General features: G+C 31.5%; 1 protein-coding gene across 2 annotated transcripts; it reads left to right on the top strand.

Annotated features, from left to right (window-relative positions):
• Positions 1-16,483: 16,483 nt before the first annotated feature.
• LOC8263737 lies at positions 16,484-25,737 on the top strand. Of its 2 annotated transcripts, none has more exons than XM_048379220.1 (25): positions 16,484-16,572; positions 17,118-17,316; positions 19,733-19,950; positions 20,072-20,177; positions 20,256-20,357; positions 20,473-20,532; positions 20,659-20,737; positions 21,092-21,239; positions 21,363-21,486; positions 21,595-21,775; positions 21,918-21,946; positions 22,264-22,412; positions 22,792-22,894; positions 23,062-23,157; positions 23,242-23,297; positions 23,391-23,514; positions 23,751-23,813; positions 23,895-23,954; positions 24,050-24,211; positions 24,387-24,460; positions 24,547-24,640; positions 24,744-24,880; positions 24,982-25,062; positions 25,154-25,259; positions 25,343-25,737. In XM_048379220.1, the coding sequence occupies exons 2-25, from the start codon at positions 17,143-17,145 to the stop codon at positions 25,412-25,414; spliced, it is 2,598 nt and encodes an 865-aa protein (XP_048235177.1). In that variant the 5' UTR covers positions 16,484-16,572; positions 17,118-17,142; the 3' UTR covers positions 25,415-25,737. The 2 variants fall into 2 exon arrangements, with proteins under 2 accessions (XP_048235177.1, XP_002528810.1); XM_002528764.4 differs by lacking the exon at positions 16,484-16,572 and adding an exon at positions 16,698-17,016.
• The last annotated feature ends 1,013 nt before the right edge of the window (positions 25,738-26,750 follow it).

Here is a 26,750-nt window from a genome sequence, read left to right on the forward strand (position 1 = left end):
TTTAAGTATTGAAGAATTTAAATTGTAAAAATATAAAAGAATTTATAATAGAAAGACTAAAAATATTATTAGTTTAGAAACTCAACTAACATATGTAAATCACCTACTTTATTGTATATTTATATAACAAGAAAGCATGACGAGTTTCTGACTGTCGATCTTTCTAGGACCACTATCCATGATTTATGAGAGGATTAACCTCCATGGCAACTCCTATAAATATTAGGGAACACTCCACAATTATATAAGATAGCTAATGCAATATTGTACAAATCATTTTCCATAAATAAAATATTAATATTAATTAATTTTAATATGAACGCTTACGGTGTTATTAAAAATAAATTATTTGAATACAAATATAAATTTATACAAAAATATGAAATTAAATTTTTTAATACATAAAAAGTATTAAATTTTTAATTGAAATAAGTATACGATATAAATTATTTTATAAATTATAGATCTTATTATTTGAAAATTATAAATTTTATAATATATTTTAGAAATAATTTTCTTAAACTTTCTTACTTACTTGTACTTTAATTATATTTGAAGATAAAAGTAGAATATATAAATAAAATATAGCCATTAATAAATTGATTACAGTAATAAAATAGTTTAGTGCCCGTTCTTTGAGCAGAAGTTATTTTATACGAATAAAATATAGCTAGATACATAAATGGGTTCCTGAACTTGTCTCATTTTTACAATTGGTCGCACGATTTTAATTTTAATTCAATTAGATTTCTCAATTTTATGGATTATCCTTCAATCACAAACTCTATGCACGTATATTTTACGCTATCTAAAAATGTAAAAGTTTGAATAAAATAATAATATATTTAAAATATAAAAAACGGCTAAATACATAAATGGCTTTCTAAATTTGTTTTAGTTTTAAATCTTTCAATTATAGACATTAAGGGCATGTATTTTATGCCATCTAAAAAATATTTAAGTTCGAATAAAATAATAATATAATTAAAATATAAAATAAATAAATAAAATAAAAAAGTAAAACAATGAGTTTTAGTTCTCTAACAAAATTTGTCGTTTTTTAATATCTGTTAAATATTTCATTGCTATGGTTACTGGTATGGGTATTAGCCTGTGAAAATAAAAAGAAGAACTTGATAACAGAAAAGTTGAACAATTATAATGGTTTATTATAGTCCTTTGAAAAATATATATTTTTTATTCTATTTAGTAAATTAATAAATTAATTTTAATGTACAATAAACAATATATTAGAATTAATGGAACACACTTTTCACAATAGGTTAATCCAAAGCGCTTAATTTTTGTATGTGAAGGATTTAAATATAACAACTCGTGAAGTTCATATATGCAATTGAATCAAAGTTGAGTTTAGAGGACCAATTACGAAAATAAGACAAGTTCAATAGTTTAAATATATATATTTTGCCAATTATAAGTAACGTTGTTAGTGAAAATATTAATTTTTTATTACAACCGTTAGTGGAGAGGTTAAAAATAACGACCCGTAAAGTTGAAAAGTCCAATTGAATCAAAATTGAGTTCGGAGGACCACTTGCAAAAACGGAACAAGTTCAAAGATCCATTTATGTATTTAGCCATAATATTTATGTGAATTAGATATTAATATGGATGTAGTGATTTATTAATCATAAGTTATTTACATATATATACAAATTTTTAATATTTAAATATGAAATTAGAGTTTTTATTTAAATCAAACAAAAAAATATAAAAATTAAATTAAAAAATATATTAAAAATCTTAGTATAATTCTTATGAAAGAGAGTAAGGAAAAAACTTCGAAATAATTAAATAAATTAGAGAAAAATCATAGAGATTTTTTATAAAAATTAGATTAAATTTATAATTTCAAGAAATAGATTAAAAATTTTGAAATAATTCTTATGATGATAGGGTGAGAAAAATAATTTAAAGTAATTAAATGGTTAAATATAAAATTATAATACTTTTAATACTAATTAATATATATCTTTCTAGAATAGTTAATACACTTCTTTAATAGTAATACAATTATTATTTTTTAGTAGTTTTTTTTTCTATTTAAATTCTTGAACTCATCACAATTTAAATAAATAATATAAAAATCATAAAAAAAAAATCTTGTGAAGAGAAAGAAAGCAAGTTTATCAACCTTGCTTTCATATATGCACTTGGGTTTTTATATGCACATTGAACTATGTATCTCTAAGCATATGGCACAATAATTTCCAACACTTATTCTTATGTTCAAATTAATATGTTTTATTTCATAGTAATGTCTGTAGAAAAATATGAATCTGATAGAGCAAAATCACAACTAATAATTTGAGAAAATAAAGATAAAGGAAAAATAAAATACACCAATAGAACACACAGATTTACGTGGAAAATCCCTAAACAAATTAGGGTAAAAACCACGGGCAATGATAGAAGAATTTCACTATAAGAAAATAATAGGAGTTACAATCTCTCTATTTATAAAGGAGAAAACATTAAAATTCTCTCTTTATAATATGAAAAAAATAATTGCTTAACTCTATAATATTTTTCTCTTATTTTTGGAATGAATGAATAACAAAGTGAGGCCTCTATTATATAGGCTTGGAAGGTACCTTAAGATTGTTAACTTAGCAATGTGGGAGAAATACTCCTCAAAATTAATAACTTAGCAATGTAGGAGAGATACAAATCCCTAAATATCAACAATCTCCCACTTGAAGATTTGATTGAGGATCAGTCAGATCTTTATACCGTTCTTTCTTCCTTGCCTTTCCATGTTGCTTATGCTTTTATCAGGCCACTTGAGGATTGACACCAAATAAATTTATCAGTGTTAACTGCCTTCGTCAAAAAATATGCTAAGTTGTCTTTAGTATGAATTTTCTGCATATCCACAGTGCCCTCTTCCACTTTTTTCACGAACGAAGTGATATTGGACTCATATGTGCTTTGACTTTGAATGAAAAGCCGGATTCCTTGCGAGATGCAAGGCACTCTAACTGTCACAGAACATAGGAATATGCTCTTGTTCGTGCCCCAGTTCCTCCATCATCATTTTCAACCATACTGCTTCCTTACTAGCTTGTGTAGCTACTACATATTTTGCTTTTGTTATTGATGTCGCCACAACTGACTGCAGTTTTGATACCCAGCTAACAGCTCCGCCAGTAAGTGTGAACACATACCCTGTAGTAGATTTGCTTTTATCAAGATCACCTGCATAATCTGAGTCAATATATCCTCTGATAATAAAGTCTGATCCTCCATGTAACACCCGAAATTTTTTATATATTTAATAATGAGTTTTTATTTAAGTTAATTTTAGCTTTATTTTTATTCGGTTTAATTGTAATGATTTAAATACAAATTTTGAATGTTCATGTTAGATAAATAAATGAGTTATTTTCCATATCCAATTAGTTTGATTTTTAAGGAGTAATTAAGTAAACTATTTGAGAAATGATTATATTTTGGTTATTCAAATTTTTTTCCAAATGTATATTTATATAAGTAAAATTATATATTGGAAAATTATGGTAGAATTGTAAAGGATGTTTATAAAAGAATTTTGGAAAAATTGGTATTATAATTGATTAGTAGTATTAAATTTTAAGTTGGAAATTGATTATTTAATTTAATTGTGTGTTAGGACTAAATTGGAAATTTATTTTGGAATAAGGATTGAAAGTATAATGTTATTTTTATGGGGTTTTAATGGAAATTTGTGAGCTTGGTATTTTTGTAAATAAATATGTCGGTCAGGGGTATTTTTGTAATTGTGTATTTTCAATAATTCGGATTTGGCCCAAATTAATTAGTTAAGGGCTTAATTGAAAGGCTAAAGGAAAGTTTGGGGGTTAAATTGGAATTCTGCAGGATGCAATTGTAAGTAATTAAGAAAGTTAAGGGACCAAATTGCAATAAGGAAAAGTTCGGGGCCCTAATGTCGATATTGAAAGGAAAGAAAATCGGGGAAGAAGAAAGGAGGAGAGAGAGAGAGAGTAGCGGAAGAGAGAGGCTGCAGGCGTCGGTGGCGGCGTGGCCGAGAGGCTTGTGGCGCAATGGCAACAAGCTGGCAGGCGGTGGAAGCCTGGCGGCGGCTTCAGGCGTGTTTTCGACCGTTTACGGCATTGTTGGCGGCCGAAGTCGGGTGGCGATCGGCTCTCTCGGCGAGCTTTCTTTTAGCGGCCGGCGCTGTGGTGGCGGAGGCGGAAGATCCGGTGGAGAGAGAAAATGGTGGCGGCCGTTTTTGGGTTTTTCCGACGAGATCCGTGGGAGGATGGACGATCGGAGGGCGTATCCCGACTCTTCTCGGCTTCAGCGATGGCCTTTGGTTTCGTGGCGATCGGGCTTCGTTTACCGTCGGCCGTGATCGTCCGCAAATTCTCCGGATGATCGGGTGTCGGCTCGAAAATCGGGCGGGGATCGTCATCGGTAGCGTCGTTGTGAGTCCGATGGTGTGTCCAGATCGTCGATCGGACTCCGGCGGCCGGAGGCGAGTCGATTGAGCGTCTCGGTAATTTTCTCTGGCCGTTGATCTTGGAAATCCTTTGATTTTAAATTTGTGTTTATTGGGTTATATTGAGTATTTGATGATATTTGTGAGTCATAAATAATTGTCTGTCAGTTTGCTTGCCTCGTATTTTGTGCTGTGTGGCGGAGTCGGGAAATAGTGAAGTTTGGGGACCCGACTCCCGTTGTTTAAATTGTTGGATATTTGGAGTGTTTTTCTGGCAGGTCCTGGACCCGTTTTTATGGGGGGTAATGTTCGTGTTGTAGGGGAGGTTCTGCCGGATTTTCGGTAGAATTCTCCTGAGTCGAGATTCTTAGACAGTCAGTCCTAAGAGTCTAGACCTAGGATTAATGATCGATTGTCTCAGCATTTTGATAAATTGTTTTCCGTGATTAGATGATCATGCATTCGGCTCGCTCCAACCGAGGCACCGGAGCGAGCTAGGAGGTCGCCCAATTCGTGAGTTAAAGTCATTTAATCATTCGCTATTGCTAAGTTTGATTTTAATATGCTATTTTGAAAGTTCATGCTTAATATGGTTATTAGTATCATAGCGTAAATAATTTCAACTGAATTATTCATTATTAAAAGTAATATAAGTATTATTATAGTAATGTTATGATAATACCATATATTATCGATTTTCCACATGAGTTGCACGATGTCTTACTCTTAATTATTAATTGTTATTTTGATATGGTTGAATGATTTCATTATACAATGATATTTATTATATGTGATGATTTCGATTTGGGGATGTGGCTTTCGTAGAACATGCCGCTCGATGGGTTACATCGGGACAGCGTCTTGCCATTAATGATCATGGACATGTAATCAGGATTTTTTATGGGTTTGCCACTGGTCGAGCATGGCTCTGGGCTGATTGTGTAAATTACGGAGGTAAGGTCCCTGGTCGAGCATTGCTCTCGGGGGCCGGCTTATTTGGATACTTAAGTGACCGGAGGTAAGGTCCCCGGTCGAGCATTGCTCTCGGGGCGCCCGATCTTATTGGATTAAGAGAGCCGAATGGCTACTAGATTTCTTATTTGGATACTTAAGTGACCGGACTAGAGGTAAGGTCCCCGGTCGAGCATTGCTCTCATGGCCTTGATCTTATTGGATTAAGAGAGCCAAATGGCTACTAGATTTTGGGGTTTAGGGTTCTACCGAGTCACTCGTCCCGTAAAAGTAAAAATATATTTATATTTATTTATTTATTAATTTATTATGGTATGATTATAATATGGATTGTATTTACGTGCATGGTTGACATTTTGATTCGAATGATTAATATTTTATGTGATGGAAATAGTAGGGTATGATTATAGTATGGTTTGATATACTGATTTGAATAATCTATGTTTTTTTTTAGAAGAAGCAATAGTCTCTAGATTATTTGATTTTAACTCACTCTAGGATCTCCATTTTTTTTTCAGTTCGTATTTATTAGTTCTCCATGACTCTTATTGATAACCCGACTCCTTCATCATCGGGTGATGTATTTGATTTGGTACGTAAATTGGTAAATCTTAGATTCTCCGCAGTAGTAATAGTAAATGTATCAGTGGTAAATTTTTCTGAGCTTCGGGTCTCGCCTAGTTTTTTTAGTAGACCGAAGTAATTTTGTAAAGTGTAACTATTAAGATAAATTGTGGCTTTAATAATATTAATTTGAGATGAGATTTGTTTAAGTCAGTGAGTGTCAGGCTTACTACGGGTTTCGGTGGCCTTACGCCTACCTATTCCCTAGTGCCGGTCAAGGGCCCACGGGTGGGGTCGTGACACTCCATAACATAATGCAATATCTGAGGTCCCCCTAACATATCTTAAGATCCTCTTTACAGTATTCCAATGCTCTCTGCTAGGATTCGCCATGTATCGACTTACTACTCCCACTGCATGTGCAATGTCTGGTCATATACAATTCATTGCGAATATTAAACTCCCCACTACTGATGCATACAGTACTCGAGACATTTCCATCCTTCCTTCTTCACTGCTAGGACTCGTATTGGAGGATAATTTGAAACTAACAGGAAGTGGAGTAGAAGTTGACTTACAATCTTGCATATTGAAGCGTCGCAAGACCTTCTTCAAATAATCTTTCTGAGAAAGCCAAATCTTCCTATTGTTTCTGTCTCAGTAAATTTGCATCCCTAAAATCTTATTTGTTGGTCCCAAGTCCTTCATTTTAAATTCCCTAGCCAATTGTGCCTTTAGTTCTTCAATATGATCTTTGTTGGGGCCTGCTACCAACATGTCATCTACATACAACAGTAAGATAATAAAATCATGTTTACCAAACCTCTTGAAATATGCACAAGGGTCTGTATTAAGTCTGTTGTATCCAAGGCTCATGATGAAGGAACCAAATCTCTTATACCAACACCTCGGCGTCTGTATTTCGCTTTCCTTTTTCTTCAAAACCTTATGGCTGGAGCATATAAATTTCTTCCTCAAGATCTCCATGAAGAAAAGCTGTTTTCATATCTAGCTGCTCTAGATGTAAGTCAAATGTAGCACACATCGCCAAGACTACTTGAATAGTTGTTAACCGAACCACAGGGGAAAATATTTTGTTGAAGTCAATCCCCTCCATATGAGCATATCCTTTCACCACCATTCTTGCACGAAACCGCTCCACTTGATCATCACTATTTCTTTTGATCTTAAAGACCCATTTGTTGCCAATGGCCTTTCTTCCTTGTGGTAGTGACACAAGCTCCCAAGTCTTATTCTTATGCAGAGCTTCCATCTCTTCTTGCATTGCTGCCATCCACTGAGATGCATCTGAACTACTCATTGCTTCTTGGAGAGTTGATGGCTCCCCTTCCTTAGTTAGAAGACAGTATGCGACATTGCTGCATATATCATAATGTTTCTGCTAGGTTAGTGTAAATTTTGTACGTTTTCCCTTTCTAAGTTCTGACTCTTCAGACTCGGCTGGCTCTTCAAACTCGACTGGTTCTTCCTCTTCGTGCTCTGGTGCTGCTTCAGAAGAATCTTTTTCTGTAGACTTTCTTACCACCTGTATAGTTGTAGTCTCTGAATTTTCTTTTGAAGTGCTATCATCTTCTCCCTTCAATTTATCTTCTAAGAAGATTACATCCCTGCTGATTATAACCTTGTGGGCAGTGGGATCCCACAGGCGATACCCCTTCACACCATCAGCATATCCCAAGAATAAACACTTCCTGGATTTTGGATCCAGTTTTGTAGTTTCTTGGGTATTATACATCACATACACAGGACTTCGAAATATATGGAGGTTTAAATAATCAACTGACTTCCCAGTCCACATCTCCATCAGTGTCTTTTGTTCAATTACTGTAGATGGAGACCGGTTAATCACATAACATATGGTGTTAACTGCCTCAGCCCAGAATGCCTTATTCAGGCCTGCAGCTCCCAACATTGCTCTAGTTCTTTCTAACAGAGTTTTGTTCATCTGCTCTGCCACTCCATTTTGTTGAGGAATGTATGCCGTAGTAAACTGCCTCTTGCTGCCTTCTTGCTTACAAAAGCTATCAAATTTATTACCTGTATATTCTCCTCCATTATCTGTCCTCAAACACTTGATCTTATTGCCTGAATCAAGTTCAACTCGCGCTTTGTAAGTTTTGAAAACTGTAAATACATCTCCCTTGCTCCTTCTCTTGATAGGATACACCCAACATCTCCTGGAGTAATCATCGATGAAGGACACAAAGTACTTAGCTCCTCCTAGTGATGAAACTGGTGCTTGCCATACATCAGAGTGAACTAATTCTAGAACATCCTTGCTTCTAGAATTGGATGTATTGAACTGTAGTCGATGCTGCTTGCTTATTATGTAATGCTCATAAAAGGGTAATGACACTTTTGTAGACCAGGAAGTAGATTTTTCTCAGCAAGAACCTTCATACCTTGTTCATACATATGTCCAAGCTTCTGATGCCACACCATTACAAATCTCTCGATCGAACTACTTGAAGCAACAGATGCTTCTGCTTCATGCACAGTCTCTACCAAAAACATATACAAATTAGGAGGAATTTTTTCTCCTTTCATAATTACAAGCGCTCCTCGGCTAATCTTCATGATTCTTTTCTAAACTTTGATGATGCAATTAAGAGCATCCAGCTGTCCCAGAGATAATAAATTCTTCTTCAGACCTTCCACATGTCGCACTCCTTGAATAGTACGGACTGTACCGTCGTGCATCTTCAACCTGATGGTTCCAATGCCTATGATCTTTAAGGCATTATCTTCATAACTATACACAGATCCTCCTAAGATAGGTTCATAATGATGGAACCATTCTCTTCGAGAGGTCATGTGATAAGTTGCTTCTGAGTCAAGAAGCCATACATCAACAAATCTCTTCCTGCTCTCAGTTGATATTGCTGCTTCACAGCACAATACATTTCCATCATCCGAAGTGCATGCCATATTCCCTTGAGGATTGGAATTCTTCAGGTGACTTTTCTTACCACAATGGTTGCATTTATAATTCTTCTTACTTTTTGATTTTGATCTACCATGATTGTGACTCCCATTTGGACCACGTACTGTTGATCTCCCTCTCATCACCATCAAGGCTTCCACCTGTTGTGAACCTGCCTGCTTGTCTTCCTTGTTCCTTCGCCGATTTTTCTTCTTCAAGAATAGCGGCTGCTATATCATCAAAGACTAGAATTTCGGTAACAACATTATTTGTCAAACTGATAATGAGTTGATCATACGAATTAGGTAGACTTTGGAGTAGAAGTTCTGCTCGTTCTTGTGACTCTATTTTATAGCCCAAAGATGTGAGTTGAGAAAATAGAGTATTCAAGACATTAAGGTGCTCTGTCACTGAAGTAGATTCGGACATTCTTAAGGTGTAAAGTTTCATCTTAAGGAAAATTTTGTTATGTAATGACTTGGCTTCGTACATTCTAGTGAGGTGGTCCCAAATCTCCTTTGCCGTTTTCTTTTCTTCTATACTGGACAAGATCCCATCTGCAAGTGCCAGATGAAGGTTTGCAATAGCATTCCCATCCATCTCGTTCCACTTATTATCATCCTGTGAGTGTTGTGATACCGTTCAACGATAGCCGCAAGACAATTGTCTTTTCTCAATACAGCCTTTATCTTTAATTTCCACAGTGAGAAATTACTCCCATTGAACTTTTCAATCTCATATTTTGCCGCCATTGCTTCTATCACAAACGGTGCCTTTTAGCTTGTAAAATGAACCGCAGTAATGAACACAACTCACAAGGTAAGTTCCCAGGAAAGACTGGAGGGTCATAAGCGGACCTCTTAAATACCAATCTACTTAGATAGAACCTTCCCTAAATTGTAAGTGTTCTTACTACTCCACATAAGCTTTTTTGCACCAAAGAAAACCTCAAAATCCTTTTTGATGTGAAAGATCAGACTGAGCTGCAACCACAGAATTTTAAGGAATTTCTTGTCAACTAGGCTCTGATACCAATTGTAGAAAAATATGAACCTGATATAACAAAATCACAACTAATAATTTGAGAAAATAAAGATAAATGAAAAATAAAATACACCAATAGAACACACAAATTTACATGAAAAACCCCTAAACAAATTAGGGTAAAAACCACGGGTAAGGATAGAAGAATTTCACTATAAAAAAATAATAGGAGTTACAATCTCTCTATTTATAAAGGAGAAAATATTAAAATTCTCTCTTTATAATAGAAGAAAAATAATTGCTTAACTCTCTAATATTTTTCTCTTATTTTTTGAATGAATGAATAGCAAAGTGAGACCTTTATTATATAGGCTTGGAAGATATCTCAAGATTGTTAATTTAGCAATGTAGGAGGAATACTCCTCAAAATTAATAACTTAGCAATATGGGAGAGATACAAATCCCTAAATATCAATAATGTCCTGGAAAAAAAATCCTGTAAAAGGATCATAGACTTATAATTATCTTTGTGCTAAGCTAGATTTATTCATCGCTATCAAGTGTACCCTGTCTTAATTACGAAGTGTTGAAAAACTGAGACTTCATTAATCAGAATCTGTTTATGTCCTGATTTACAAAATCCCTAAGAGTAGGAGACACCTACGCAAGCCAAACAAGCTCTTCCTGATTACACCGAAAAAGCATAACAAGCAAGTTTGTGAGCCACGGCATTTGCAAGTTTAAAAATAAAATTAAAAGAAAAATATCTATGGTAATTATCTCTCATTCAATAATTACAAAAAAATTACAGCACTTTATAAGACAAAAATATAAAAGAAATTATAAGATATAAGCAAACTCATCGACTTAATTTATATCAACCTAAATAATTAGTCAAATTAAATTGATTTGTTGGTAGCAATTCACACTTATCCTATCCTTTCTCTTTTGGCATCCATTCTATCAGCGCAACTTGGTTTTCTTATTATTATAGTTCATTGCCAATTCCATTTAAAAGGAGAAAAATATAAACTGGAAACATCAGTTTGAGCTGTATTAAAACTTGGAAAAAGTATAGAAAAAAATACCCTATAATTTGGTACTTTTTTCGCTGACAAATAAGTACAATGTGACTTAGTTTTCTTACAATTTTATTACTTTATAAGTTAATATATTTAAATTTTTATAATTTAATATTAGTATAATACTCATTGCCAACAATAAAATCACTTATTAAGTGATTTAGCATATAACTAACTACGTCAAATTAATATTATAAAATTAATATATATATTTAATTTTATTAGGAATTAATATTTTTTAAAATAAAATTATAATATTTTTAAAAATATCTTCTTAGTTGATTTGATGGTAAATCACCTATAAAATAATTTTATTATTGAAATTGATATTATACTAATATTAGATCATAAAAATCTAAAGATATTAATTTGTAAGTATTAAAAATATAGTAAAATTAAATCATAAAATACTTTTTTATTACCAAATAAACCACAATCCTCTAAATATAAAAGTGCCTAACCACAAAATATATTTTAATACTTTTTTCTTAAAACTTCTTAAGATGCTCGGTAGGACGTGGATTACTCTAAATTACTGAAAAATGAAAAAGAGTTGGTTGCTTTTTCTTTTCTTTTTTTTAGTTTTAGTTTATATATTATAAGTTATGGAGAATTTGATTTTGTTATAATTTTAATTTCGGAAAATAGAAAGTACATCAAATTAACAGATGTCAGGATAATCTGTCTTCCTGGTAGGCCTGCTCTTCAGGTTCTGCAAATTTTATCTGCCAATAGCTCAGGCTCGTGGCCAATGTAAATTCCATCAATCAGTTAAACTTCCTAAGTTGAATTGCAGAAACTCTTAGGTGTAACCATAACATAGAGTTGATCTAAAAGTTTCTTATTGAATTGAATATAATAATAATGCTCATGAGCTCTATTAATGCCAGCAAGAAGCTTCTTCTTTGCTGATGGGCAACTGTGGCTCTTTGCTGATGCAAATTAAGACTCCTATGGATCGGTCATGGGATGTTAATTGCACTCATGTGTTTAGAGAAGCCAACATTTGTGCGAACTGGTTAGCTAATTAATTTAGCTCATGGTTCAAGCTTGGAAGTGCAAGTGCTGGATCGGCCTCCGATTTTCATATTTCCTTTTCTGTCAAGTGATGCTCTTGCTGGTGTTAGGCATAGAGACAGTGTTACTTGGTGTCTGTTTCTTTGTTTAGGGCCTTTACCTTCTTTGTTCTACCAAAATATATATATACTCATTTTTTTTTTCTTTTTCTTTTTGTGGGTGAATATACAACATAGAAAGGTCCATTCAACTTAGAATATAATCAGAAAAAAAAGAAAGAAAAAGAAAACAGGCTTCAAATGTTAAAAGTTGAATTAAGTCTATTGGGTAGAATACAACTATTGTTACATAAGATAAATATCGGCCAACTGATGTGAATAGTGCTTCCTTTTAAGTCTTACAAATAGGATGAAAATGAAACTGAATGTATACAAATTTTTCTTTTTGAGATAATAAAATAAATTTAGTAATATTATTAAGATTAAATATAAAATACCTAAAGAAAATCTTATTGGGTAGCAATTAAGAATTTAAAATGAATTAAGATTTTTAATTATCAAATTTCTCGAATGTAACTTGATTGTAATGGTTTTAGTTTAGTTCAGATTGTGCGCGCGATGTAAATGAACATGAAGGCCAAATAAAGGCAGTAATAATAACAGTAAACATTGTTGGCCTGTTGGAATTGTGAGCTTGCCAAGGCCTGATATTGCACAAGTAGATCAACACCAAAAAAAACTGATGCCTTTGATTCATTGAATGGAGAAGCTCTTTCGCTTTTTGTGGAGAGTCAGCCGCCTACAAATTGTCAGAGTTTATTATGGTAATTCGATAATTAGCGGTGGAGATTGGAGTTTCGAGTTTGATATTTTTTTTAAGTACGATGGTTTATTCCTATTTTATAAAAAGAGAATTTTTTTTTTTTTTTCCAACCTAACGCACTAATTATTAACTCCATTTACTGATATATATATATTTCAAGGTGGGTGGTGTCTCATTCTTAGAAATTCACGGCGGATCTTAACTTTCCAGCAAAGAGAGAACTCTCTTACTATCCATCCTTACTTTAATTTCATTGACTCAATCCTCTGATATTACTATTAGAATATTATTATTTTTTTTTGAAATAATCTGACAAATTTATATTTAAACAATCTATTTGTCTTCCGCTGTTTTCAACCAAAGCAGGGACCAAGATCAAGAAATTTTAAAAAATCATTTGGATTTGTTGTTACTAGTAGAGTTTGAGTGTGTACAATGTACATGTATTATTATGGATAGTCCCATTATTATTAATATTGTAATCGGTCCAAATTAAATGCAAAACCTTTTCAAAGGATGGTAACGAGTAGATTGTGGAATCTTGATAAAAGATATTCAAGTTGAATTAATTATTGTTATCTTCTGTTAATTAATTTTTTAATTAATGCTGCAGACAACAGATTATTTTATAGCACATGTCGTCTCAAACTGACACAAAAGACATGGATGGCCAGGTTGGTTGGATTGGAATAGTGATAGATGCCCGTACAATGGGCAGAGAGTCTTTTTGCCTCCCCTAATTTATATCAAGGATTAAATAACTTATAAGTTTAAACTATTTTGATGAATAGATCCAAACTTCTACTTAAGAGTCCAATTAATCGTTTGAAATCAAGTGTGACTGGATTTTTTTAATGATGTAAAACACAATAAATCTTTTTCCCAAATAATGAATCCTGCATTTGTCTCCAAAAGTTTTAATTCTTCAATTAGATGCTTTCGAAATTCCAATTCTCTATTTATTTTTCTATCATTTCTTAAATACATAAAATATAAATAGAGAAAAAGAGCTTATAAGGTAATGACAAATTTAATTATCACTAACCCACAACACCATCATCAACCTCTCATACTATCATTTCTTTTTACATTTACCAAGAAATTCACCGATTTTATGCTAGTTAAAATGTTTTGTTAATGAAAAAACTCTAATGAAGACCACTTGGCTGCCCTGAGATTTGTGTGTATATCTCATTCATAACCCCATTAGCATTTACGCCCAAATTCTTATAATTTTCTTTAAAAAAAAATTTGTTTTCTTATGTCTAATTATAAGTGATGTCTAAAATTTAATACTTGCAAATGTACGAACCAAATAATAATTTGGCAAGTTCTCCACAAGATCGATCTCATAAGGAATGATAGAACATATATTATAAAGGTCAACTATCACATAAAATATTAAAAATAAATTTAAGCATTCTAAACCAATATTTTGAGAATAATTTTAAAGTTTATAAAAAAAATTTAAATAATTAGAAAATAAATATGCAACTAAAATGATTAATCTAATACTATATGATAAAATAATATTTAATCTAGCTTATACTTAGTAAATTATTAATGTAAACTATATAATAAAATAACATTTAATCTATCTTATACTTAGTAATTTTCTTATTTTCTTTAAGTTCAAATCTAATGAATAAGACGGTGATGTGTATTTTTCCTAAGTCACTCAAACTAATGATGCAATCTATGTTTCTTATACCAACATATATTAAAGTAAAAATGATGTTTCTAATACTTTTAACCTAAAAATTTTCATAACAAATGTTACTATTAAATTGATATGATGGTCAATCAACAATAATAAATGAAACTAATATATGTATGAAGGTAAAGAAATCATTCATTAAACTCATAATATATAAGGTTCATACATAAATAAAAAACCAAACTAAATACTTATGAAACTTAGCTTGACATATTTAATCCAATAATCATTATAAGTAAACAGAAAGACACAAGATATATAAAACTGGAAATTAAAAACTCTCTTAAAATTGAAAAGTTCTTCAAGGAGTGAAGAATGTTAATCATCACTCTCTACGTCCTCAAAAGCTTCTCTAATTATTGAAAGAACAATGCAAAAACTAATAAAATGTTGTAGAAGATAAACCGTAGGAAATTCGCAAAAAGAAGAATAATATATCCCCTCTCTTATTTAATTGACCTCTACTTCTTGTAGAAATTATTTTTTCAGAGTCATTCTCTCGGTATAATACCACTATAGTTATTCTCTTAACTGTACTAAATAAAATAAACAACTTAAAAGATAATTATCCTTAATTACATCATAACTAATTAATTCTCCCTTCATGGGTCTTGATAAATTCGGTCATGCCTGCAATTTTAGTAATCCACGTGTCTTTATTCCAAGCCTTTTACTGCCGCAATTCAATTAAAACCCATTCATGCATTTTTTTTAGCTCATATTTTCCTTTTTTGGCTATTATTACATGAAATTAGACAAAAAAATTAAAATGAGATAAAAAATACATATTTCTACATATTACATATATAAAATATATCAATAAATTACTAAAATACTTTAATTATATATACATAATATCAACCTATCAATACAAAAATTGTCACGATATGAAATTCAGAAAACATATCGTTTTGTTGATGTTTTAGTCGTGAAATTCAAGCTAATTCTTGATAAATAGATAAGCAAAAGTTATATAGAAAAAAGTATTTTATGATTTTATATTTTTTCTTCCCACATGTATTTTTCTGTATGATGCAAATACTGATATAATATTAAATTTCAATAAACTTAAAAAAGGTTTCTAAATTGTGAATAGACTCGCCAAATAAAAGAAAAATTGGACTTCTCAATTTTTTTGAATAAATCAAGAAACGAATCTTTTTATAAATTTCCAATGTATTCATAAGGATTAGGATTATAATCAAAACAAGTAAAGGCAAGCTTGACTAATTTGAACTTGACTCACTTATTATCAAGCGAAATTTAAGCTTAAATCACTAAACTTATTTTGAGCTTAATCAAGTTTGAATAAAACTTAATAATTACTTATAAATTAATCACTCATCAATTTATCAAAAATAAAATTTAATTTTTAAATTATAATTATATTTACTAAATGTTATAATTTTATTATAACAAATAAATTTAAATAGACGTTTCTAAAAATATGGTAGTAACAATTTAAATTACAAATTAAATATCAAATTATTAAAACTATTGTTATGAGCTAATTCATGTACTACCTACATAGTTTGTTTATTAAATGAGCTTTATTAAATGAGTTAGAAATGATTTATAATCAAGTTAAGCTTCAAGTAACTTGCGAGAAATTCATTTTGTTTATAAATTTAGTTATAATGATATAAAATTATGAGATATATTATTATTAAAAAGATTAATATATTGATGACGTTAGTTTATTTTTCGGGCGTTAAAATCTAAATATATAAAATAGATATCAATAAGTTAAATTAAAAAAGTAATATGTGAATTAGAACATAAATGAGATAATAATGGTTTTTTTTTAGCTTAATTACGAGTTCGAGCTTTGAACAGCTGTATTAAAATTTTTAAAATAATATTCTATCACCCGTAAGTATTTCGCCTGATAAAAAGCAATGCCTGGAACAGAGTGGGGCAAGAATTACACGAAGAAAATTTATTTCCTTAGATTGTACTATAGCTGGGAAAAAAACAGGCGAAACAGAAGTATCACAAAAAGCAGAAGGTACATAGTTATTTCGTTTTTCTTTTTCAATATAAGGTACATTCTTTTTTTTATTTAATTTTTAATATTTAATATTTTTCCATTAAATTATTAAACACATACTATCTCCTGTAAAGTGCCAGTAATTCAAAAGTTTGTGCAGAGCAAATATATATGCTTTTGAAAAAGAACAGACCATCCATTCCATTCCCACATTATTGGCTTATCCTTTCTCTTCTTTCTTTCTTTTTGCCTTTCCTTCTCTCACTCATTACTGATAACACAAACAAGTCACAGGAAATCCTTCCTTTCTGCTTTTTCATCTTCCCATTTTCATAGCTTCTTTAATTAATGAATGCCAGTTCGCCATTTGACAGATTAATCAATCCACTCCCTTAAACTCGCTCATCTTTTGGATCTTCCTTCTATACGCACGCACGCACACACTGTATAGCCTTTGCAAAGGTGACTTGTCATTGTTATGATAAATGTTAATTACTGCTTTTTCTATCTTTCGTTTGGACACATTTCTTTTTCTGTTAAATTAAGTATTCCAAATAATTCAGGGTTACATAGCGTTTGGACTGAAGAATGAGAGTTGCAGTGGTTGGAGGTGGAATAAGCGGGCTTGTTTCAGCTTATGTTCTTGCAAAAGATGGAGTTGAGGTTGTGTTGTACGAGAAAGAGGAATACCTTGGCGGCCATGCTAAAACTGTCTGCTTCGACGGTGTAGATTTAGACTTGGGTTTCATGGTCTTCAATTGTGTAAGTCAACATTTTCCTTTTGCCATTTTTTTACTCTCTTCTTTCACCCTCCACCATCTACATACTTAACCCAAAGATAAGAAGACAAGGAAAAAACAGAAAAGGGCGAAGGTCTAAGATGAATTATTTCATGTTATTACATTTAAATATTTAATTCATTTGGCTTTACTATACAAAGGCTTTTATAATTTTGTGGAACGACAGGCTTGACCTGTCAATGCAAGTCTGGCATGGCATCGCTTTTTGTTTTTTCTTATCTATTTTTTTCCTAAAATAAAATAATCTAAATTCCTAAAAACAGGTATCAACAATAATGTTCAACTGATTTTTCAAGTCATTATATATTTTCTTATTTTTATTATTATTAGAATAAAGTATATTTCCCATAATGCATTATATATATAGTAGAGAAAAAATTAAATAGGTTACTATCTAAGAAACATATTCTCCTAAAATTTTAGAGGAATCAACAATTTTAAAATATATATAATTCTTTTAAAAAAATAAAATAAACATATGGTACAATAAATAAAATTTTATTTTTGGCAGTCAATAGTTTGTATATTACTTGTGTTAAATTATTAAATAAAAAATTAAACAAATAAGAAGATATTATATAAATCACAAGCCAATATGATATTTCTGACAAATTATATACAGTAAAAGATTTGGTGTAAAATTATTAGAATAAGTAATACAAAATTATTAAAAGGACAAATAGGATGAAACGGTTGCATTTCTGCCACGTGTCCGGTTTTGGTATATATGAATGATGTAGCATTTCCCACGTCAGGTAGTGCAAGTTGGGTAAACTAGAGACTTGTCTCCATGATTGCCGCAAAATGAGTAGCAGAAATTTCAACTGCATTTTTTCCAAATTTGTCTTGATTCGGAAATTAAAAGAAAAAGAAGAAAAGAACTATGCACTGTGATTCGCTCCCATTTTTGTAAAACAACGTTACTTTTGATATGATTTTATTCTTTTTCAATTATTGTTTTATATAAAGATGGAAAGAATTATATTCTAATTGCTATAATATTTCTCTGAAAAGAAAGAACTAAGCTTATCATATTTGAAGCCTAACTAAAATCATAAGAGCATTTTTTTTTACTAAGCTTATCATTAGTGGTTGGAGATAGCGGTTTCGAGTTTGAGATTTCTTACGACTTCTTATGGAGTTAATTCTCGGTTGAGTGAAAAGTGGGATCCAAAACGGCTTATCCAAAAATTCTTCGTTCCTTCTGATATTAACAACTAACATATAATAATTATATTTTTGATATAAAAATTATAAAAAAATAAAATATTTTTTAAATAGAATGAGTGTAAATAATGTTATAGTTTTTACATATATATTTGAAATAATCATCTTGCGGTATACTTGTTCTGCTCATTAATTAACAATTAAGGAAAGCAGTTGTTGTCATAAGGTTATTGAGTAGGGGGCTATTATAAAAATAGTGATAATTATTTGTGGGACCTATATTAAGTACTTTCTACACTTATTTATTTGTAGGACTCATATTGTTATAAAATAATATATAAAAGACTCGCTATTTTACAATTTTGTAACTTATCGAACCAACTTTTGTCAAGTGTTATGGTTTGCAAATTCTAGCTTTAATTTAGTCAATTTAATTCTTTTTACCTTAAAAAATAAACAAAAGACTTGTGTCGTTTTATTATTGGTGTTTATTTTTAATAGATATCGCAATTAACATAGTAGTTAACACCATTATCGATTTGGATTTAATTAATTACTTTTAAAAAGTTGAAGTGTTTATTTAAAACGTTTTGAAGCATTAGAGTTTAAATGTATTTTCTCAATTCGCTCAGGGGCTTTTATGTATCTTTTGCCATCAATTTGCATTCTTGTAAACGCAGTCAATTATTTCTTGAAATTTTCAGAGTAACATTTTGAGAAAGAAGTAATTTCCTATATTTGGAATAATCGACACTTGTTCTTGCGTCAAAATTTGGACATTTTATCTCTCTAATCAAGGAGAAAACTGAAAGACAAGGAGAAAACCATAGAGGTTTACTTCAGAAACTGAAACTGACAGAAAGAATGATATGAAATCTTGGTACCACTTCTTAAGAGAAAATCCAATGTTGAAACGGGTCAGAAAAGTCTTTCATCTTCAATCTAGTGATAATAATCCCCAGGAAAGAAAGCCCAGTAGCCAGTCAATATGAATTCTTAATTATCCCCAAGGCAAAAGGAAAACAATTAAAAGAAAAAAAATTAGCTATTGATATCTGCTCATTAATTTGCTTTTGTCAAGTGTCATGGTTTGCAAGTTGTAGCTATTGAATCCGATCCAAGAGAAACATAGTAATCAATTTCAACACCACAGTTACCGTAGTTCTTTGAGTAGATATGTATTATCTGATGTGTCATCAATTAATGAACAGGTAACATATCCAAATATGATGGAGTTCTTTGAAAGTCTTGGAGTAGATATGGAATTATCTGATATGTCATTCTCGGTTAGCTTAGACAACGGTAAAGGTTATGAATGGGGCAGCAGAAATGGCCTGCCAGGTTTGTTTGCTCAGAAAACGAATGCATTCAATCCATACTTTTGGCAAATGATTCGTGAAGTCATCAAGTTTAAAGATGATGTCCTCAGGTCAGCCACTTTATTATCATTATAAATTCTTAATGAGTACGCATGCAGTGCAATGTCTAAGATTTGCTTCTATGCGATCACAATGTTGAGAATAATCCTGACAAGTAATTCTTTTGCTCAGTTATCTTGAGGTGCTTGAGAACAATCCTGACATTGATAGAAATGAAACATTAGGGAATTTTATCAAGTCACGGGGTTACTCTGAGTTATTTCAAAAGGCTTATCTTGTGAGAAATCTCTTACATTCTTTCAACCTTATGATTTGTTTCTATTTCAATCATGTTATAATCAAATGTTGTGAATAGGTTCCAATGTGTGGTTCAATATGGTCCTGCCCTTCAGAAAAAGTTATGAGCTTCTCTGCTTACTCTATTCTCTCATTTTGCCGTAACCACCATTTACTTCAGGTACACGTTCCTTGTAAAAGAAGTAGAGTATTATACTCATATCATTGTTGATGCAGAGTTCTTACAAATTGATCTATCAAAATTTTCACAATATGGTGTTTGGTTCTTTTTGCAGCTCTTTGGCCGTCCACAGTGGCTTACTGTTAAATGTAGATCACATTCTTATGTCCATAAGGTGCTTGCTTGACTGTTGAGAATACTGCAAGTTTCATATTCTCTTTTCTTCTTTTTTTTTTTCTTTTCTCTTTTGTACAATCTTTTGAATAAGTCTCTACTAAATTCTAGAAGCAATTGAAATCAGGTCAGAGAAAAGCTGGAAAGCTGGGGCTGTGTAATAAGAACTGGCCACGAGGTACACTTAGTTTCCACTAATGATAAGGGTAAGCAGTAGCATTAATCAATTTCTATTAATTATTATTTTTAAAGAAAACTTTAAACTTAAACTTCTGATTAATAGGATAGGCAATAAAATATTAATGGTTAAGTTTCGGTTGAAATTCCACATTACCAAGTGCAAAATGTATCCACTACCAAAAATTGAGTTACCTAAGACAATGTTATTAACTTGGAAACTGCAAGGTGTTCTAAAATCAGAGTGAGAATTTTGAAAATTAAGACTCTTCTAGATGCCAAGAAAAGTATAAGTAAAAGAAAATTCTGACTGTGGGAATAACTATTTATTCAAGCGATAATGCTTTTCTCTATACATATCTAACTTTAGTATGCTGTAACAGGTTGCACAGTGTTATGTGGAGATGGTTCTGAAGAACAGTACAGTAGGTGTATAATTGGTGTTCATGCCCCAGATGCTTTAAAATTATTAGGAAACCAAGCAACATTTGATGAAAAAAGAGTACTTGGTGCTTTCCAGTATCTGTACAGGTGCCAGCTTTTGCTCTTCTGCTTTATTTTCGATCACTTTTTTCCCTGTACCATTCATCTTAACCAGGAAATACACATCATTTACCCAAAATGTGCATTGCGTTCCTCAATTCTTGATGTCAGTGAGATCTTTCTTCACCGCGATAAAAAGTTTATGCCCCAAAAGCCAACAGCATGGAGTGCATGGAATTTTTTAGGAAATACGGATAATAAAGTATGCCTGACATACTGGCTTAATGTGCTTCAGGTTTGTATCGTGTTTTATTAAAAGGAAATATATTGCTGATTTCGGGATTTCCTGTGAAACGAATGTGAAATACACCCATAGACTTTTTAATGTTGTCAACTCCTGCAGAATCTTGGTGAAACAAATCTACCTTTCCTTGTGACACTAAATCCGGATCATACACCAGATAATACCTTACTAAAGTGGACAACTGGCCATCCAGTCCCATCCGTAGCTGCATCAAAAGCTTCACTTGAACTTGAACATATTCAAGGAAGAAGAGGACTTTGGTTTTGTGGAGCATACCAGGGTAAGTTATTGGATTAGATCTTTGTTAAATCTTCATGGGTATTTACTTCAAATGTTCGGAGCTATTTAGTTTCCTACATTTTGAATTTCCAATTAACTCCATGACAATTGATCAATTGTCTTATATGTCACATATTTTTTAGGTTATGGCTTCCATGAGGATGGACTGAAGGTACTAATTAAGTGCTCCTCGCGTTTCTTATCATAAGTTTAACAAGTTTATTAAGGTGGAGAATTGACTTTAGTTCTAGGATGCAATGGTACCATGTAGTTGCTCTTCCTTGAAAATTATATCCTTAGGAAAACAGGTAACAGATTCTCAGGAAAATGTTTTAGAATTTTGTAATTTCTTTTTCCTACATTTGAAAATGGGAAACTGAAATCAAAATTAAAAGAGCCTTTTTCTGTATAACCTTTTCATGGTCTTCTTTTAAGAATTCATGAGCGTTCTGCAACTGCAACCCATAACTGAGGTTTATTTCCTTGCAGTCTGGCATGGTTGCGGCCCATAGTTTGCTTGAAAAAAGTTGTGCTATTCTGAGCAATCCAAAACACATGGTACCTTCTCTGTTAGAAACTGGGGCGCGCCTTTTTGTTTCTAGATTTCTTGGACAATATATCTCTACTGGCCGTGTAATGTGAGTTCGATTATGAAGTCAATCACATCCTTTCTCATATCACTTTGCTAGTTTTTCTACAAGAACAAAATAAACTGTTGAATTATGCTCACAAAATTCAGCTAACTAAGGCTTCATTACTTGTCTCTTTATCTGTTGAATTACAAACTACCATGTTGTTCCTGTCTTGAGCATTCTGTGCTTCCTTTCTGCTGTACTAGAAATCTCTTCAAATTAGATATACTATTTACTAAAAAATTTCAAATTGCAACTTTATCACTAAACTCTATTGCACTTCACTACTATATAACTTCATTCATACAGTCCCTTTCTTTGTTCCCATGTCTTGCTACTGACATAAATTTTACCATTTTGATGGATGTGAATCGTGATATGACAGTTTATTGGAGGAAGGAGGCACGATTTTTACCTTTGAGGGCACTGCGAAAAAGTGTTTCTCGCAAACTGTTATGAAAGTTCACAATCCCCAGTTTTACTGGAAGGTATATGCTTTCCTTGTCTCATTTAGAAATATCATAAGGCCCTGAAGAGACATGGTGCAATCATCATTAGTCGGAAAAATTCGAACGCCAAGAATCTGTTTGTAAATCGAATTTACTGTATGCAAAAATTTCTTACCATCATTGACAGACAATTGAAATTTTCTCAGATAATGACACAGGCTGATTTAGGCCTAGCAGATGCATATATCAATGGCGATTTTTCATTTGTTGACAAAGATGAGGGCCTTCTAAACCTTTTCATGGTGAGCAAATTAATCAGGGTCCTCTGTTGAAGTGTCCTTTTGTTAAAACTTTAAATGAACTTTCTTCTATAATTTAAATTGCAGGTTCTCATTGTCAATAGAGATGCTAATAAACCTGAATCGGAATTGAATAAGAGAAAGTAATGCCCCGTTAACTCTCTGAAAATATGATAGTACTAGCCGACGTTTCCTGAAATATGAATTATAATATAATATTATTTATGTTGGTATAGGGGTTGGTGGACTCCAATGTTATTCACAGCTAGTATTGCATCTGCAAAATTTTTCTTTCGGCACGTTTCGAGGCAAAATTCTCTTACACAGGCTCGCAGGAATATCTCTCGTCATTATGACCTGGTATGATAGTACTTTAGCTTTGTCCTCTATCTTCTTTGATATTTTAATGTAAAGAAGAAAAGCGAATTATAAATCAAAGTTGATAATAGTCGATGTGAAATATGTTTTACTTTGAAATAATTCTTTTATAAAGCAAGTGCACGCGTGCATTGTTATCATAAATCAGTACTCATTTTTAGTCTCAGAAGAAGTTTTGGATGAAAAGCTTACAACCCTTTTCTTGTTTTCTGTTTTAGAGTAATGATTTGTTTTCTCTGTTCTTGGATGAAACAATGACATACTCCTCTGCTGTATTTAAGGTCAGAAGTCCAACCTTCTAAATTCTAATATTTAATTTTACACAGTGCATGACATGAACTTGTGATATATTTACTTTAAAGACAGAAGATGAAGACTTGAAAGCTGCACAGATGCGAAAAATTTCACTTCTGATTGGAAAAGTGAGTTAGTATGTTCCTTGACAATTTTGGAGAAGTTACAAGATTTTTCTGACAGACATTATTCATTTTGTATGTTTATTCTGAAACCAATCCAGGCAAGAATCAATAAGGAACATGAAATTCTTGAGATTGGTTGTGGTTGGGGAACCTTAGCTATCGAGGTTGTCAAACGAACTGGATGTAAATACACTGGTATCACTCTATCTGAGGAGCAACTAAAATATGCAGAAGAAAGAGTGAAGGAAGCTGGTCTCCAGGTATGAACTCAAAAGAATAATTGCGACTTTCCTGAAAGTATTTATTCCTTAGCTATTTGAAATTTAAGCGCAATAAGCTTTGTCCGAGTTGCATTTAAGGACATCTTGCGTAAAAGCATATCTTGGTAATAGTAAAAAAAAACTTTGCTCTTAAGCTTAACCACTATGATATCAGGATAGTATCAGATTTCAACTCCGTGACTATCGCCAGTTGCCTGATACTTGCAAATATGACAGAATCATATCATGGTAAGCTTTTCCACTTCTAAAATTAGATCTCAGTGCAGAATGCTACATAAATTACATGACTTTATACCGGTCTTTAATTTTTTCAGTGAAATGATAGAAGCTGTTGGACATGAATACATGGAAAAGTTTTTCAGTTGCTGCGAATCAGTATTAGCTAAAGATGGGGTTATCGTTCTACAGGTAAAGACAAAATGAAAAGAAACAAAAGAATTCCGATCTCCGTGTCAGGATTATGTTTATTAGTGCTTTTCTCTTTTAAAATTTTGTATTTCTGCTTCTTCAGTTCATTTCAATTCCAGAAGAACGGTATGAGGAGTACAGGAGAAGTTCAGACTTTATTAAGGAATATATATTCCCAGGTGGATGTTTGCCATCATTAACAAGGATAACAACGGCCATGGCTGCTTCAACAAGACTCTGGTATAATAAACAACCATCATCAGCTCAATTTTATTGCCGATTTACTCCATAATCTTTTTCTATGAAGTAACTTTACAATTCTTTTCTCCTGTATACAAAAGCGTGGAGCATGTGGAGAATATAGGAATTCATTACTATCAAACACTCAGATATTGGAGAAAGAATTTCGTGGAGAATAAGAGGTGAATATTACTTTTGACTTTTATAAAACAGCCTTGCTTTCTCTATTTTTAATCTTTTTAAATCAATGCTTGTGCCTTAATTTATTGTCAGCAAAATTATGGCTCTGGGATTCAATGAAAAGTTCATCAGAACATGGGAGTATTATTTTGATTACTGTGCAGCTGGGTTCAAGACACTCACACTTGGAAACTATCAGGTACTTCAAGCCTTAAGCCACAGTGTCAGTTTTAAAGCTCTGTTACTGCGCTCTCTTAATTTATTTCATTGTATAATGTGTAGGTTGTTCTGTCGAGGCCTGGCAATGTTGCTGCACTGGGCAATCCATACAAAGAATTTCCTGCAGCTTGTTGATCCTATTATATTTATACCCACAATGGGATACTGACTAAGGCAACACAGAATTTGTATTTTGGTCAATTATTTTAGTGTAACAAAACGAAATTCGTATCACCTCTTGTAATTCAATTTTCAAAACCCAATAATGATGACGAGACATACGGGCAGATTAGAGTCAGCCACGATATGGCTGAGTTCAGTCAGAAAGACGAAAGAATGAGTCAGTAGATTTGCCTGTCAAACGGGTTGCAAAATACACTTTCTTTCTATTTCAGACAAAATGTAAGGAGACATTTTATTATTATGTTGGTTATTGAAAACTTCCTTTCTTTCTTGCTCGGTTGGTAAAATGAGGATTAGCACAAGTCTATATTCCAAAAGATAAAAGTTCACTGGAAATAGAACTTTATTAGGATCTGTCCTTTTAATGGAAAAATAATAATAAAATTGAGTTGTGAACAAATTTACAAATTTTACTATTTTTAGACAATGAAAGGTTGAAATTTAAATTCATAAGTATTTAAATCTGAAAACATAAGTTTAGTTATATAAAAAAGATAATTGCTAAAAAAATTTTAGTCTAGACTTTTTAAATATCACTCTAGAATTTTGGAGCAGTAATATTACTTTAAATTCAAAAAAATAAGACTTAAATGTATATATTGAAATTAAATTCTTAGTTGATAAATATTTTTTAATAATAAGACATTATTATTTAAAAAATTATTTTTCTTATTTTTCTATATTATATTTTTATTTTTTATTTCAGACTGTGATTTTTAATACAAATACTAATATATTTTAAAAAATAAGATTTGATAATTAAAAGCTAAGATCATATTAGCATATGTTTCATAATATTAAAATATGTAAACCATTTATTTATTACAAAATATTTATATAATTTTTAATATAAAGAAGAATGAAATTTTAAATATAAAAGATAAAATTTTAAAGCTTATCTATCAAAAGTAATAAAATTTAAATCCTTAAGAATTAAAAATTTTGAGAATTATAATTCTCAATACTTTAAATTCTCAAGAATTTATATTTTAATAAAAAAAAATACCCTAGACGAAGAGACATGATCATTATAATGTTAATGGAGAATAGACAAAAGGAAAAATATAAAAGAAAAGTTCGCCCTTTGATTTTTATAAAGTATATCATAAGTGATTATTAGTTAAATAAATTATTAAAAATATTAAATATTTAAAACTAAAAGTAGAATCACGTATCGTATCACATGAAATTTATAATTCATATAAAGAATATAAATAATATTGTGAAATAAAATATTTTAGCAATATTAAATTTGTGATATGTTAGTTTAAGTGATTTAAAAAAGTTT

The sequence above is a fragment of the Ricinus communis genome, chromosome 9, assembly GCF_019578655.1.
Source record: "Ricinus communis isolate WT05 ecotype wild-type chromosome 9, ASM1957865v1, whole genome shotgun sequence".
Taxonomy (NCBI): domain Eukaryota; kingdom Viridiplantae; phylum Streptophyta; class Magnoliopsida; order Malpighiales; family Euphorbiaceae; genus Ricinus; species Ricinus communis.